This window comes from Erythrolamprus reginae, chromosome 5 (assembly GCF_031021105.1).
Source record: "Erythrolamprus reginae isolate rEryReg1 chromosome 5, rEryReg1.hap1, whole genome shotgun sequence".
Taxonomy (NCBI): domain Eukaryota; kingdom Metazoa; phylum Chordata; class Lepidosauria; order Squamata; family Dipsadidae; genus Erythrolamprus; species Erythrolamprus reginae.
The window spans coordinates 28,159,351-28,176,280 of NC_091954.1; the positions used below are offsets into that span (position 1 = coordinate 28,159,351).

A 16,930-nucleotide genomic window follows, 5' to 3' on the forward strand; every position below is an offset into this window, starting at 1 on the left:
ACCAGCGTGTTCTGTATTAGCCCTATCGGAGGGACCCCTGATTTTGTCTGCACCCGAGGTGGCAAAGGAGACAGGGTGGGATCTAACGTTAGAACAGATAAGGCAGTGGGTACTCCGGGGATGGCCGGTTTCTGCCCCGGCCGAAGTCTTTGTCCCTTTCTTCCGCTGTCGCAATGAATTCTCCGTGCAAAAAGGGGTCCTGCTGAGGGGAAGCAGGGTGGTAATACCTTGTAGGCTTCGCAGCCAGGTGTTGGCGCTTCTGCACAAGGGTCACCCTGGCATGGTGCTCATGAAGGGGTTGGCACGGGATTATGTATGGTGGCCAGGTATGGACAGAGAAATAGAGCAGCGGGTGTCGGCTTGTGGGGTATGTCAGGAGAACCGACCTTCCCCCCCCCCCCAAGCTGAGCCACTGGCATGGGAGCCTCCTGCTGGACCTTGGGCTCGCCTGCATATTGATTTAGCTGGCCCCTTTATGGGGCAGACATTCTTAATAGTCGTGGATGCCCATTCCAAATGGGTGGAAGTCGCCCACCTGAAATCAAGTCAGTCTCAGGCCATTATTGACACTCTGATGACCCTGTTTGCCACGCATGGTTTCCCTGACCTCTTAGTCTCGGATAACGGACCGCAGTTTACATCAGTACTGTTCGAGTCATTCCTAGCGTCCGTTGGCATCAGACACGCGTTGACCTCGCCTTGGCATCCTGCCAGTAATGGTCAAGCAGAATGGGCAGTGCGCTCAGTTAAGGATGCCCTAAAGAAAATGCCACAGGGTTCATGGCAGCAAAAGTTGGCAGACTTGTTGATGGCACAACACTCCACCCCCTGTGTGGCCACAGGTAGGACCCCGGCCAAGCTATTAATGGGTCGCAAGTTGAGGATTGTTTTGGACAGACTGCACCCCTGGTATTCCCAGACCGTGCCATGGCCGGAACCGCCGGTGAGAGGGGTGAAACTGGGTGATGCAGTGTTTGCACGGTCGTACTCGGGGGGGCACAGTTGGGAAAAGGGAAAGGCGAGCCGAGAGCTGGGGCCTCGGTCATTCGAAATTGAGTTAAGCGATGGCTGCCTATGGTGGAGACACCTGGACCAGATCCGTCTAAATAGAGGAGGGGGTCTGGACCGGAATATGGACCACGACGTCTCAGAGGGTGCTCACAGGGAGTCAATTATTCCAGCCCGGAATCCCGAGGAGCCAGCATTGGCAGAATTCCAGGGGTCAGAATTCGTTCCGACTCCTGATTTGGAACCGCCCCCAGAAGCCATGGTTGAGCGTTCCGCAGAGCCTCGGCACTCCGAGAGAAATTGTCGCAAACCAGCTTATTTAAAGGATTATGTGTGTATTAGCGAAAGGGATAGGAGTGAAGTGTCTGCCAGTAAAGCTTAGTAACAGCCGGCTGCTTAGAGCCGTGTGATAGGCGTCTCTATCCAGGGTGCTGATTGGACGCGTATACCCAGATACATTGTTAAGCGGGAAAGTTACTAGTTGTGGATTGGTTTCTGCCTCAGGCAGCCTGCCGTATAAAAGGCTGGATTCTGTGTTAATTCTTAAGCTTGTACCTGCCTCCTCTGGCATGAATAAACTGCATTTACCTGATGTTTAACTAAGGCCTCAGTCATTATAATATAGATGATCTGAAGCTTTGCAGGAAATCAGAAAATCAAAATCCAGTCACTGACAAAATCTGAATTTTTAGCACTAATATAGCAGTTGAATTTGGCCTACAGAAATCTGCTGCCACAGCATTAAATTGGGTAAAGTCACAAACAAGAATGAATTTATGAATTTATGAAGGTGAAATCAGCAGGAACCATTAGGATAAAGACTATTGAGCATAATATCAAACACGGAGAAGTTAAAAATGTGATTAGTAAAAAATATATCAAAATAATAAAAAATGCTATAGATAAAACTAAAAAAATTGCTACAGATAAAACTGAACTATGGAAAACCTATCAAAACCATCAACTGCTGGCCTACACCTGTGATGTGTTATGATGCAGTGCTGGAATTATTAACTGGAGACAAGCTGAACTGGACAATTTGGCTCAAAAAATGGTGACAATTCACTATGCATTATGTCCCCATAGGGATATTGATAGATTATACCTGCCTATAAGAACTGTAGGAGAAGGTTTACCTCAGGTCAGACAAATTACTGAAGAAGAAAAGGGTGCATGGGCTGATTCTGTAAAAAAAAAAAAACAGCCAAGAACAAGCACTGATGCAAGTTAAAAATTGGAACACACTAAATATACAGGAAACAAAAAGTGTGTATTAGAATAATGTAATAAAAATATGAACAGAGTGCTGGCAAGGAAAATAATTACATGGTTGATTTCTGGAACAGATTGAGGGGAAAGAGGATAAAAATAAAACCTGGCAATGGCCTACAACTGGAACATTTAAAAAAGACATTTAAACCATGATTTGGGCTGTGCAAGAGCAAGCTATCCAAACAAAGGCATTCAAGGACAGTGTTGAAAAATCATTAAATGATTCAAAGTGCAGATTATGCAAAGAAGTAGAAGAAACAGTAGATCACATGATCAAGTAATACAAGATCACATGATTCGATTATAAACAACAATATAACACAGTGCCTTGTGTTATGGATTCACATGAAAGGCCAGGCGAAATAACGCCGGGCCGAAAATTGCCAATGGCGGGAAGCAACTCGGCTCCCCCCATCAGCTGTGGGGCGTTCCCCGCGATAGCGCGGGAACGCCCCAGAGCAATCAGCGGCCGCTCGGGCATTCTGGGAAAGCCGAGGGGCAGGGCGTGTGCCCTTTATCAGGGCTTGCTTGCCCCCCCCCGGCTTCTTTTGCCCCCCCAAGCTCGCCGCAGAACGGACAGAGAGGTGACCAGCGAGCCTTTTCTCCTCGACGGAAGGAAGGAAGAGACTGAGGACGTTGCCTTTTCGAAGCCCCTGGGATCGATGGCGATCGCCAGGGGCAGCTCAGGTTTGCGGGTGGGCAGAGGGCAACGGCATCCAGCGCCCGGGAACATGCTGTTCGCCGGGCGCCCATCGGGAAGAGGACGTCGCACTTGCGGATGGCTCTCCCCTTCTTCGGCCAGTCTCGGGAGCAGCAGCCCGGGCTTCGGGGCCTGTGGGCCCGCCCGGGCAGGTGATCAAGGGCTCCGGCGGCCCGGCTGGCAACGCGCCAAGGCGTTTCGGTGCCGGGCAGCCAGGGCTAGCGCTGGGGTCCCCAGGTGGTTTGTGCTGCCGCCGTCTTCAGAAGTCTTGACTCGCGGCCGGGGGCGGCTGGCTGCGTGCGAGGTCCTTCCTGAGAGCTGCCACCGTTTCGGAACCCCTGGGATCGACGGCGATCGCCCGGGGCAGCTCGGGTTGCAGCGGGGCGGTGGGGGAACATCGGCGGGGACACCCTGCGTCCAGGAATACAGTATAGTCCCCCCACGTGGTTGGTGTTTGGCCGCAGAGTCCAGGGGCCTCGAGTGGGGCCGCGCGCGGGGCAGCGCCTGGCTTGATCCACGTGGTGAGCCTTTCACACACACACCCCTTTTTGTTTCCGGCACAGCGCGAGCTAGGTAGGTAGGGTAGAATAATGCCTTGAGCAGGACAGCTTAGGGGGGAGGTAAGTTTTTCTTGCCTATGGCAGCCCCCCCCCTTGTGGGGACCAGGCAGACACACATCTCCCCCCCCACTCTTGCCGACTTGGGCCCCGTTCCCCTGATGGAGCGGAGGTTTACATGTATGTTGCTTCTGGGTAATAGATTTAGTACATAAATCAGTTCATAACGATAGTGATCTGTAGGAGAATAGTTCCAGCTGCTGACAGATCTTATCTATTTGGTCTACTGAAGCCCACATTTATTTAAGTCAGTATAGTACTTGAGTTGATTGAGCATAAACTGATTGTATCAAACGATTTAATTTATTTAAACTGGTATGCTTGAAGTGGTTTAGCATAAACTGATTTGTAAAAACAAGTTAATTTATTAAGTCAGTACTGTATAGTGAAATTGATTGAGCTTGAATTAGGTTATTAAAATTTAATCGATTTAAGTCAGTAGATTTTGATTGAGCATAAAATGAATGAATCAAAATGATTTAATTTAAGTTAAGCTAGTATACTTGAATGAATTGATACTAAGAGGAATGAATTAAAATGAGTTAATTTATTGAAACGGTTATACAGTATTCGAATTAGTTGAACATAAAATGATTTATTTTTTAAAAAAAGAATGATTTAGGTTATTAAGTCAGTGTATGGGAAGGGATTGTGCTTAATGAATTATCAAAATGATTTAATTTATTAAGTTAATGTATTTGAATTGAGTGAGCTTAAAATGAATTAATTTGAAAGTAAACTGATTTACTGGGGGGCACAACACATGGGTTATGATATTACAGCGGGGGTGGTGGGGCAAACTCCCCCCCCTCTGCCCGCCCCTCCAATTCCACAGGGCAATGTGAACATCCCTTTAAGGCAATTTTTAGCGTACACAAATTTGGAGAAATAAGGCTTCTGTACGCCAGTTAAATAGTGGGGTAGGCCAAACAAGCCACTGGGTTATGAGCATTGGTTAGAACGGGATATATAATTGAGCCATAATGTGGTGGACATGGAAATGGTATGGGGATTAAAATTTCATATTCTGAAACGCTTTTCAGCAGCCCGGTCTCACTGCCATTTGATAACAGTTCTTTCATACCCAGTGGATAATGGCACCCTCCTATGGCATTTTCTCACAAGAGGGACAATAACAATCAGGGATAGTAGCCATGAAACCAGGTTAGGTGGTGTTGAGCAACTGGATCGATGGAAAGACTGCTTTGTCAGTGAGAATGGCTTGTAGTGATCAAAAGACTGTAGCATTATTATAGACCTTGGCCCCCTTTTGTTCATCATAGCTTCAGGGGACTTAGCTGGCTTCTGACAGCAACTTGGCAGTTAAAACCTTGGCTTCTGCTCAGAAGCGGGTTTAGAAGAAACATTGCAACAAATGATGAGGGTTTTTCTGCTACTTGGGAGGCTGTTAATCTTTATTACACTTTTATCAAACATTAGAAATCCTGCACTTCATTTGGAACAGTGCTGCTGAATATAAAGGATTGGTTTCTGCCTATGTAAGGATCTCCTACCGAGAGCTCTGTGCAGAAATATATCTGGGCCTTTCTTTGAAGCACTGTGGAATGGGGACCTAAGAACCTGTTTGGCTGACAGGTCTGACATATGTTTCTTTACCACATTGAAAATAGCAATTAGGTTATTGGACGGTAAGTAAATATAGCCTCATGCTGCTCCCTTACCCTCAATTTAAAATAAATAAATAAACAATGGTTCTCACGCTTTAATAAGGGTTAACAGTGTTAATTTAAACTGTTATGGCAGATGGAACATAGTGAGCTAGGTTCTACACCTTACATAGTAAAAATTTGCTTATTAAAGCTTTTGTTGAGAATATATACATGTTATCAGGCCGGAGGTTTACTTTTGTATGTTTTCCTCGGCACTTTCAAGTTGGCTTAATGGCAATCCTCCTGGTCAAATATGCCCCCCCCTTTTTTTTTCCTGAGGAATTACCATTGTTAATTTTATGGACATACTTAACTAGTGATGTACTGCACTAAGGGATTACTTGGTAACAAGGTTTTTATGTGCTTGCTCCTGGGTATTTTAGTATTATTACTATTATTATTATTATTATTATTATTATTATTATTATTATTATTATTATTATTTTCATGATGTGCCGGATCCTGGAGCAGTTGCGCATGGAAGTCATTATGTCTCCATGAATGGTGCTACTAATATTCTGAATTTTGCCACATTTCCAAATGTAAAGTTATGGTACTGAAGGCTATAACAGTACGGGTGCAGTTGGTAGCAGGCCTTTTTCTGTACCAACAAAACTGAAAGATACTATTAATGCCATAACTACAGCCTGCAGATTCCCATGTCATTACCATGCTGAAGGTTGGAAATCTCCTAATTTCTGGCTAATCCCCTCAGGAGTAAGACAATGAAGAACCGGATTGGGGGGGGCAATGGCCTGGCTCTGTTTGAAGGGTGCTGTTGCTGACATGTTGCGAGCCGCCATGAGTCTAGGAGAGGGGCGGCATAAAAGTCGAATAAATAAATAAATAAATTAGTCAGTTTATCTCAGCCCCCTTTAGTTTGTTCATAAGAAATGGGGTAGTCACTTACCGGAATGGGGGGCTTGCAAGAACGCTAAGCATTGAGGTCATCTGAATCAAATTCACGCTTGAGTTGATTTTAAGCTTAATATAAGTATTAAGCATTATATTAATTGTTTTTAATGAATAATTCAGAAAATGTTATTATCATAAACAATATTGAAGTCGTGGTGTCAGGATGGTACCATTAATATTATGGTTATATTGATGAAGTCATGTTGGTAAAGCTAATCCATGTGCTAACGGTAAAGAAAGCATTGGCATGGGCCTTTGCTTATCTTCATAAATTTTTTGCAATTATTTACTCCCTGGGTGAGCAGGCAAGGCCACGGAGCATATTGGCTAATCTCCCTGGCATTTTAATGCTGGAGGAAGAGTATTATGATTTCCTGAGAGGAATACAGGAACATGGGACTGCAACTATGGTGTACAGCTGGCCCATCAGTGGAGTGAAGCGAGCCAGCAACAGGAGGCCCAGTCCGTTAACAGGGAGTATGTGTGCTTGGGCAGGCGATTGGCAGCCACATGGCATAGGCTGGGGCGCAGGGTACCCAGAATTGGTAGATGGCACCATCAAGCAAAGGAGTGCAGGTTGCACCACATGGTTACATGCCATCACATAGGGGCAGCAGGTGGACTTAGCTCTCCTAACAAAAGACCTCGGTGTCAAACTATTTGAAGATAAGGGGAATGATCAGGAGATGGTCCAAGGAAAGGACTCAGATGGGGGAGACATTAGTAAGCCGCTTTACATTACCCAGTTTCAGGGGCAGCGGGCATTGGATGAGACCCAGATCCTCACCCAACGAGGCGAGGCTGTTTTTTCACATGGCAGCCATAAAAAAGGGCCTTTGGGGACATGGTAGGTCTGCAAAGTGCTGTCATGATCACATAGTAGTGGATCATGCAAGGTTCCCTGGGCCAGCAAACCGAGGTTAAATGGGGGCTGCGGCAGCCGCGTTGGTTATGCACGGTGGCTGACCAGTAACGCAGATGGTGGTTTGATCACTGCCGGGTATATCAAACAAGGATATATGCCGGGGTATGATGGACTCAGTGCAAGTAAAGCGAGGAAGCCAGGGAATAGTGCCCTTGGTACCATAAGACAGGCCTCCACAGGAGGATTGGCAGGATATCGGGTGCGATTCCCTCAGCAATACTGAATGCAGTTTTCAACAAGTTCTCAGCAAAGTGGCGGATGGAAGTCAGTGGTTTTCATGAAGTATATTCAGAGCACCTGAGTACAAGTGTTTTTGGGATCGGGTGGCTAACACTGTCTTTGTATCCTTATCGTTTCTCTAGGTCCTGGCCCTGCTCCACTTTGTTACGTGCGAACTGCGAAGGAGCTGCCCTTCCGTTGCCCATAGTAGTGAACTGCAGCCACAGCGTGGCTTGGTGGCTGAACGTTGAGCTGCAACATTATCTTCAGGAATGTGGAGGTTGCTGAGTCGCTGGGGCTTCAGAGGAAAGGCTTGAGCTCGGAGGTCTTCGTTTGAGACGGGTCTCTTCTGTTGTGAAAAGTCGGGAGCAGTGATGGGCCGGACCCAGATTGTTGGTGTTACACACGGGTGGCAACGACCTGGTGATGGTGAAGGACTTGGCTCAGTGGCGTCAAGTCATGGCAGTCCCCCGGGGCTTGCAGAGCATATGGAACAGATTGTTGGTGTTGCACACGGGTGGCAATGACCTGGTGGTGGTGAAGGACTTGGCTCAGTGGCGTCAAGTCATGGCAGTCCCCCGGGGCTTGCAGAGCATATGGAACAGATTGTTGGTGTTGCACACGGGTGGCAACGACCTGGTGGTGGTGAAGGACTTGGCTCAGTGGCGTCAAGTCATGGCAGTCCCCCGGGGCTTGCAGAGCATATGGAACAGATTGTTGGTGTTGCACACTGGTGGCAACAACCTGGTGTCGGTGAAGGACTTGGCACAGTGATGTCATGTCATGGTGAACCACCGGTCGTATGGGGCCTACGGCCGTGGTGTGTGGTTCTGGTGTGTGGTTCTGATACCCCCACATGGAGGGGACGCGGAGTCGCCGTCACACCAACAGCTGTTGACGGGACCAGGATATGGGTTAACATGGCAGTGGGAGGCAAAGTGATCTGACAAACGGGCATGTGTTTTTAAACCTCCCCCCCCCAGCTTTCACTGGGTCAATTTAGGAAGACGTCAGGAGTGGCAATTTTACACAGACCTGCAGTGGTGCCTGCGTGAGCTGGGGCAGGCTTAGGCGAGGAGCAGGGGGCCAAGATAGAGATCTGACCCCCTGCTGTGGCAGAAACGGGGCGGAAAGGGTATCAGTAGCAACTGTGTGTTCTCCTTTGGGCATCTTTTGTAAGATGATTGGCACCCCCATTGCACAACTCATGCTTCCTCCACGGACAGAGAGGTGTAAAGGGGGTGCCCTTGGGGCTCACCTACATCATTTCCGGTTCCGGGTCATGCAAGGCGAGCCCTCCCACATGCTGGGCGTGGCTTCCGGGTCGGAGTAGGCGGGGCACGCCTCACCCTGACCAGGCATGGAGTAACGCCCATTTAGTTGCCCAAGTATGTTGTGTTCAGGAAACTCCGCCCCATTTAGCGACCCCTGCAGGTCTTTCTGTTAATATTTAATAAAGTGACCCATTTTACCCAGCTTGGTGTCCGAGTGTTCATTTCCCGTCCAAGGCAATGGAAAATCTGTAAAAATTCTCATGTTCCAACAGTGAAAAATTGGTAGGAATGTAGAGTTGAAAAAGTAGTTGAAAATGAATTATTTAAAATTTTTGTGAAATATTACAAACTGATAAACCTTTGGACACACCAGATTTAACTTGGTCAAAAATGAGAAAGTATGTATAATTGATGTGAGAATACTAAAAGATAATAGAATAGAAGACAAATAATTAGAGACCACAAAGTATCAAGATCTGAAAATCGAAAGTGGAAGATTACGCCATAAACTGTCCATGGTGATCCCAATGTTATTATCAGGCACAAAGAATTGTGTTAAGGTCCAGTTTAGAATATTTATTGTTCATGTCTATATGCAAGAATATTCTCAACTAATTGACAACACTAAATAACTAATATTTAGCACTAGTTAAAAGTTAATGGAATTGGGGAGTGGTTGGATTTGGATTCCTTACAATTCCAGAATGATCACTTGCTTAACTTTGCCACCCAGTGTCTCCCCTTTCTTTCCCCATAGTTATTGGCAAACTGGATGCCGTACAAAAAAACTTGGATATCATTTAGAAAATCTATATATTGACAAAATTACCATCTGTCAATTACAAAAAAGCTGCACTGCTTTGGATCTGCACATATATTACACTGATACATAGTAGGGTTGTTTGAAGAAACCAATGTGTATGAAAGCCAACATCAGTAAAACAATTGGCAGTTACGACTTTCCACTGTTATGAACACTACCTTGAAGTGGTTATAAGACTTGTGCGCTCTTGGAAAGAAAGCTCTGGCAGAAATTTAACCATACTGGACGGTTCTAATTAGAGAACCCAGACAAAGAATCTTTCCCATCAATAATATAGGGGGATGTATTTTACAGAAACCCATACCAGATTAGTCATCATCCAGGTCAACAAGAACCATGCCAGATGTTGGAGTTCCTGGACTTCTGGTGACAAGTGGGCTACAGAATCAGGACTGTTTGCTGAGTAACCAAGTCAGCATCTGCAGGAATACTAGAAGACCCATTAATTTACCCATTGTAGATATACAAAGATCGAAAACAAATAATGATCCATTATTACAAGTCAAGTCCAGTGAAGAACAGCACTGGGCAGCTACAGAATAGGACATTTGAAGACTATGACCAGTTCTAGAAAGAACAACATCCACAATTAGAAATATCATAACAGAAACTAGCAGATCAATATCAATTTTAATACAAAATAAACCAAAAATTGATTTCGGCTAGAAGGAAGGTGACACGAGGTTGCATCCAGGCATTGGTCAATGCTTCTCTAAGGAAGGAGTTCTTCCTGCTTCCTTTAAAAGAAATGGTTGTATACCCTCTCCTCAAGAAGTCTCCTCTAGATCTGGCTATTTTAAACAACTACCATCCTGTCTCCAACCTTTCCTTTTTAGGGAAGGTTGTTGAGAAGATGGTGGCATTCCATCAGCATGACCAAAACAATTTCAGTGCTGTAACCGGGCCTGAGACTGGACTGATAAGGGTCTAGGCTTCATCCAAGCGCCTTGCAATGGCTCCCAGCTATTGAAAGATTAGAACAGTGGTATTTTATAACGTCCAAGACATCTTGGTTCTTGTGAGATTTGGCAATAAAGGCTAGGGGGTGGGGGTGGGAAATCAGAAAACTATCAATTGGCAGGCAGAGCTACCATAACACCTGTCTAGTTGTCTCAAGTTTTGGCTCTTTAGCTTAAAGATAGCTCTTTTAAATAAAGTTCTTTAATATATATATATAAAGCTTCTGGGTGAAATCCCTGGGAATTGGGGATTAAGTGCCACCAGTATGCTGGTGACATTCAGATCATTTTCTGCATTTCACCAGTCAGGTATGAGAAGGGAGTTGGATCAATATTTGAATGCTATAATGGGAACAAGGGAATGCAATAAAGTTTAGCCTCACCTGAGCAGGAAAAAATCCTGTGAATTGGTAAATCCTGGGTCCAGATATGGTATGCCTCTAATTGTAATGGAATTGCTTTTCTCTAAAAGGGCAAGTATAATGCCAGATAGATGGAGGCAGGCTGCTGCTGGAATGGCTAATTGTGCGCAGCTCCATGGCTCAGAAACGTGAGTACAGGATTGCATGTGAGGAAGCAAAAAACCTCACTGAAATGCATCTGCATGAGCATCCCAATGCATGATTTTGCTACCTGCACAGGTACAGGAAGCATAATTGTGTTTGATCCCGCACTCGTGTTCCAGAACCACGGAGCTACGCACAATTAGTTGTTCCGGCAGCAGTCCACTATTGCAGATAGAGACAAATGTACCTGGCCCTGCAGCTGCAGCTTTTCCTCAGAAGAGCTGGCTTGACCATACAAAGCCACGCCTTGGTAATTTCCTGGTATTAGCTGATCCTGAACTTGAAAATTCTTCAAAATCACAGCTGATGGTGAATGTGGTAAGAAACTAGTAAATACTTGTTCAGAAGCTGTAATAACAGTCCTAGAAAGGACAACAATGGCTGCAAGAATTTTTATGCTAACACCTCCCATAGAATTTTCTTGGCAAATTCAATGTGATTTGCATGCTTCCAGCTTGTACACATGTTATCTGAAGAAGCATTCCAGCTGAATAGACAGATTGGTTCTCTTGTAAAAAGGAACAGAAGGGATGATATTATAATTACACCTCAGCTCTATGGGTCTCCATTTGGCAGTTCTTGATGGAAGAGATAAAAATCTGAGTTTGGAGTCCAGCCCCAGATAATAGCAAAGTCCATGGTTTCTGAAGCAGTCTGGAGAACTGATATACTTGGTGGCACTTATATCAGAATCTTAATTGCTCTGAATGATGATTAAATACACTTGGATACATAAAATTGATATTGAGCAAATTCAATTAACAGCTTTTCAATCAAACTACCGTATATCTTAATTTGGTCACATTATTTGAATTGTAGAGTAAAAGGATTAAATAGAATTGATCAGAGGGACTGTGGTGGTTCATCTACATCCTGCTCAGTTGATCACAGATTCTGAGGATCAAGAGACGAGTGTATTTTGGTATCCTAGGCCAGTGTGCCTGGCATCTGAGTCTTATAGCAAGGAGGCCAGAGAGGATGTGAAAGCAGAGGCTGAAATCCAACCAGGGTCTGTTGCACCTCCAGAGGTGCCCATGAGTGACTCAGGAGAAGAGGAAGAGTGTGCAGAAGTATGAGCAGGCAGGAATGGCTGAACAGAAAAAGAGCTATGCATGAATAGGTCTTAGAACAATTACCCACGCCTTCTGGCTATAGAAGGGTTATCTTGTGATGAGTGAGTGTGGAAGTCAACTGTATAATGTGAGAGACGGATTTATCTTAATTGGATGTGGGACTAATGAGTTTATTAGAAGGAACTTCTTATCTGCGAGCTGACTGCCAGTTCAAGTGAGTCAGTGCAAAAATGCTAACTGTGGGATCAAAGAAGAAATAATTATGAACTTAATATCTGTTCTCAGACAGTAATTAGCTGGCACAGAAAAGATATTCCTTGTTTGTCGCTGCATTTTGAAAACCTTTCTGTTTTATCAAATATTACAATTATATGTTTAAGACTTGCAATGTGTGGACTTATTTCTTGAAGGGCTCTTTGTGAGGTCAGAACAGGGACCAGAATAAAATATTTAATTAGGTTAGGAATTAGCAGCTTTTATGTATGAATGTGTTTTTACGTGTATATAGATATATTTATATGTATTATGAATACCATACTTATATCCTAATGTGTATAATTTGCATTTTACATAACCTAATGGCCACCAATCATTCATTCATATTCTATGTTTCCTTAAAAAATGGGTTTAACATTTTATAGAGATCAATAATAACTGCCTGTTCTAAAGATGTATCAGATAAAAGTTTTTCAAATTAGCAGTAATGTTTACAGTCAGAAGGTGTTTTTCCTTTTAGATTAATCCATGCCATCTTGTGCTGCTTATAAATTTAACTTTATATCTATTTACATCGTTTGCGTAATTACATCATTTGTTAAGCAAATGGCATACATTGCCACCAATGATGTAAATCAAATCATGATGCAAATGATATGTTATGCAATTATGTAAATTCAGATTTATCCAATATTCGTGTTTGATACCTCTTTCTTCCCAAATGGCCTGTTAAATCAGGATTTCATCACATTTCATTTTCATCTTGCTCTTATCTTGTTCAGAGTTCTTGTCTGTTGCACTATTTTATATAATTATGGCAATATGCTCTGAGTGGGTAGGTTTGGATTTACAGTGATCCCTCGATTAGCACGGTCTCGATTAGCGCGAAACGCTGCAACGCGGTTTTTCAAAAAATATTAATTAAAAAAATAAAATATTAAAAAATAAAAAATAAGTCCACGCTAGTTCTCTCTCTCTTTCTCTCCCTGTTGCCGGCGTGGTATATGAGAGAGAAAGAGAGAGGCAGAGGTCGGGCGCATTACCGGGAGGTGGAGGCGGCGTGGGGACGCTGGGTGCCGGGGACACCGAGGAGGGGGTGGACGTCAACTGCGGGCGGGAGGAAAGCGAATGCCACGGGGCTGGGCTCGGCTCCCCCCTCGGCTCCCCCCCTTACCAGCCCCGCCGCGGAAGGCTCCATTCTGTTCCCTGAATGGAGACCGCCGGCCGCTCAATCGGGCCGGCAGGGAACAGAATGGAGCCTTCCGCGGCGGGGCTGGTAAGGGGGGGAGCCGAGGGGGGAGCCGAGCCCAGCCCCGTGGCATTCGCTTTCCTCCCGCCCGCAGCTGACTGATCGTGGGCTCCTTCGCAACCTCGGAGAGCTTCCTGGTTTTCGTGAGCTTTCATGCCCTGGAAGCTCTCCGAGGTTGCGAAGGAGCCCACGATCAGTCTTGGCTGCGGGTGGGAGGAAGGCGAATCCCCCGTGGGCTCCGTTACATCTTCCGCTGCCAGCCAGGCCATGCTGGCGGCAGCGGAACAATCGCTGGCTGTCAACTTTTCTTTTTAAAACTGGGCAGGAGCTGACTTGCCTCCCCAGTGCTAAAAAGAAAAGTTGACAGCCAGCGCTGCGACTGGCGGAATGCTGAGCCTCCCGTTCTCCCCCCCCACCTCGCCCCTTCCGGTTTCGGCGTTCGGCAATGGAGTCCGGCGCTGGGGCCATGCGGGGCCGCTCATCCAGGGGGGCGTGGACTGGCAAGTCGCCCTCCTTTCTCTTTCTTTCTCTCTCTTATACCACACCGGTAACAGGGAGAGAAAGAGAGAGAGCGGAGGGCACCTTGCCGGTCCACGCCCCCCTAGATGAGCGGCTCTGCATGGCCCCAGCGCCGCCCAGGCAAAGGGGAAACCCCAAGATCGCTTGCCGCTTGCCGTATTGCAGCGAAGGAGGCGAAGCAAGGCTCCAAGCTGCAATACGGCAAGCGGCAAGCGGCAAGTGATCTTGGGGTTTCCCCTTTGCCTGGGCGGCGGGAAGACCAAGGGAAGGTTCCTTCAGCCGCCCAACACCTGATCCGCTCCGCAGCGCGGCAACGGGGAAACCCCATCTTCGGCTCCTCGCTGCTTCCGCGCTGCGGAGCAGATCAGCTGTTGGGCGGCTGAAGGAACCTTCCCTTGGTCTTCCCTGCGCATGTGCGGCCATGAAAAAAAATGGCGCACATGCGCAGATGGTGTTTTTACTTCCGCATCCAGTATAACGCGAAAATCGGTTAGCGCGGGAGGTCTTGGAACGTAACCCCCGCGCTAACCGAGGGATCACTGTTGTTGTTTATTTAATTTGGGGATTCTGCTTGGAGCAAGTTTTTCAAAATCAAAGGGAAATGATTTTACTTAAGAAAATAAAGTTGCTGTGTGGAAACACATTAATTTCTAATAATTAATAATAATAATAATTTATTAGACTTGTATGCCGCCTCTCTTCCAAGACTCGGGACGGCTCACAACAACAATAAAACAATACAGAAACAAATCTAATAATTAAAACTGTAACTAAAACCCATTATGTTAAAAACAATTGATATTACACAATCATACCCACTCATAACTTTAATGGTCAAAAAAGGGGATACATTGGTTGCCTCATGCCTGGTGACATAGATAGGTCTTCAGGCTCTTGCGAAAGGCGAGGAGGGTGGGAGCAGTTCAACTCGCCAGGGGGAGTTGATTCCAGAGGGCCGGGGCTGCCACAGAGAAGGCTCTTCCCCTAGGTCCTGCCAAGTGAAATTTCCTAGTTTATTATTTATTTGTTTCTTTCTTTGTTTGTTTGTTTGTATGCCGCCCCTCTCCGAAGACTCGGGGCGGCTAACAACAATAAAAAGACAATGTAAACAAATCTATTATTAAAAATAATCTAAAAATTCCCAATTTAAAGAACCACTCATACATACAAGCATACCATGTATAAATTCTATAAGCCTAGGGGGAAGTGAAATTTCAATTCCCCCATGCCTGACGACAGAGGTGGGTTTTAAGGAGCTTGCGAAAGGCAAGGAGGGTGGGGGCAACTCTGATATCTGGGGGGAGCTGGTTCCAAAGGGTCAGGGCCACCACAGAGAAGGCTCTTCTCCTGGGTTCCCTCCAAACGACATTGCTTAGTTGACGGGACCTCTAGAAAGCTGACTCTGTGGGACCTAATCGGACGCTGAGATTTGTGTGGCAAAAGGTGGTCCCGTAAGTATTCTGGTCCGATGTCATGTAGGGCTTTATAGGTTGTCACCAACACTTTGAATTGTGTTCGGAAACTAATCGGTAACCAATGCAGGCCGTGGAGTGTTGACGAAACATGGGTGTATCTGGGAAGACCCATGACTGCTCGCTCGGCCGCGTTCTGCACGATCTGGAGTTTCTGAACATTCTTCAGAGGCAGCCTCATGTAGAGAGCGTTGCAGTAGTTGAACCTCGAGGTGATAAAGGCATGAGTGACTGTGAGCAGGGACTCCCTGTCCAAATAGGGCTGCAACTAGTGCACCAGGCGAACGTGGGCAAACGCCCTCCTCGCCACAGCTGAAAGGTGGTGTTCTAACGTCAGCTGTGGATTGAAAAGGACACCCAAGTTGCGGACCCTCTCTGACTGGGTCAATAATTCCCCCCCCCCCAGGGTAATGGACGGACAGATGGGATTGTTATTGGGAGGCAAAATCCACAGCCACTCCATCTTGTCAGGGTTGAGTTTGAGCCTGTTGACACCCATCCAGAGCCTAACAGCCTCCAGGCTCTAAGCTCTACTCTATCAGAAAAATGAAAAGAAATGGTAGTAATAATATGAGTTGTTTTTATTTTTTAAAACCACTCACCTCATTCACTGTGACATAGTATTGCTCTTGCTGGAACTGGGGAGAGTTATCATTTCTATCCCTCACCACAATCCGAACTTCATGGTTGATAATAGTTCCTACTTTTCGATTAATGCATTGGACTTGGACTACAATAGATTGAATGGACGCTGGTGGCTGCAAAAGAGAAAAAACAAAACTTTATTTAAATATTTCCCAAGTAAGGTGCAATTTTCTAATTCCATCATGGGGAATAAAGCTAATTTAGTTCATTGGGTTTGTTCCCAGATCAGTGTATGTATAGGTAGTCCTCAACTTATGAACACAATTTATCTCAATAATTCAATTGCTAAGTGAGACATTTATTGAGTTTTGCCTCATTTTACTTTCTTGTTGATTAACTGAATCACTGCAGGTGTTAGGTAACATAGGACATTGAAATTGTCATAAATATCAGTCAATTGCCAAGTGACTGTACTTTGATCATATGCCATATAAGCCATATGAATTTTGATCATATCATCATATGACATATTTGATCATATGTCATATGACTATAGGAATGTTACAATGGTAGTATGTGTGAAAAATCACTTTTTTCTTTTTTTAAAAAGTTTTTATTGAATATAAACATTAAAAAATACATTAAAAATACAAACAAACATCAAACAAAACAAACAATACATTTACAAATATTCATATAAACCTCGTAGGTACTTCTACGGTAAATTGTCTTAACATTAAATTTTCATTTATATATAATTTTTATAAACTGTGTTTCCTTTACAGATTTTCTCTATAGATCTGTTAGTAAATATATCTATCCATTATATCTAAACTTATAAAGTCCAATAGTCATTTTTAAACTAAAT

At 45.1% G+C, this 16,930-nt stretch overlaps 1 protein-coding gene across 4 annotated transcripts in view; it reads right to left on the reverse strand.

The window, feature by feature from the left end:
• PCDH15 (protocadherin related 15) overlaps nucleotides 1–16,930 on the reverse strand; it is a 1,574,801-nt gene that overhangs the window by 550,924 nt on the left and 1,006,947 nt on the right. For all 4 annotated transcript variants that reach the window (XM_070752283.1, XM_070752284.1, XM_070752286.1 and 1 more), the window contains one exon: nucleotides 16,080–16,235. In XM_070752283.1, coding sequence (XP_070608384.1) covers nucleotides 16,080–16,235 — 156 coding nt within the window. The remainder of the gene's footprint in view (nucleotides 1–16,079; nucleotides 16,236–16,930) is intronic.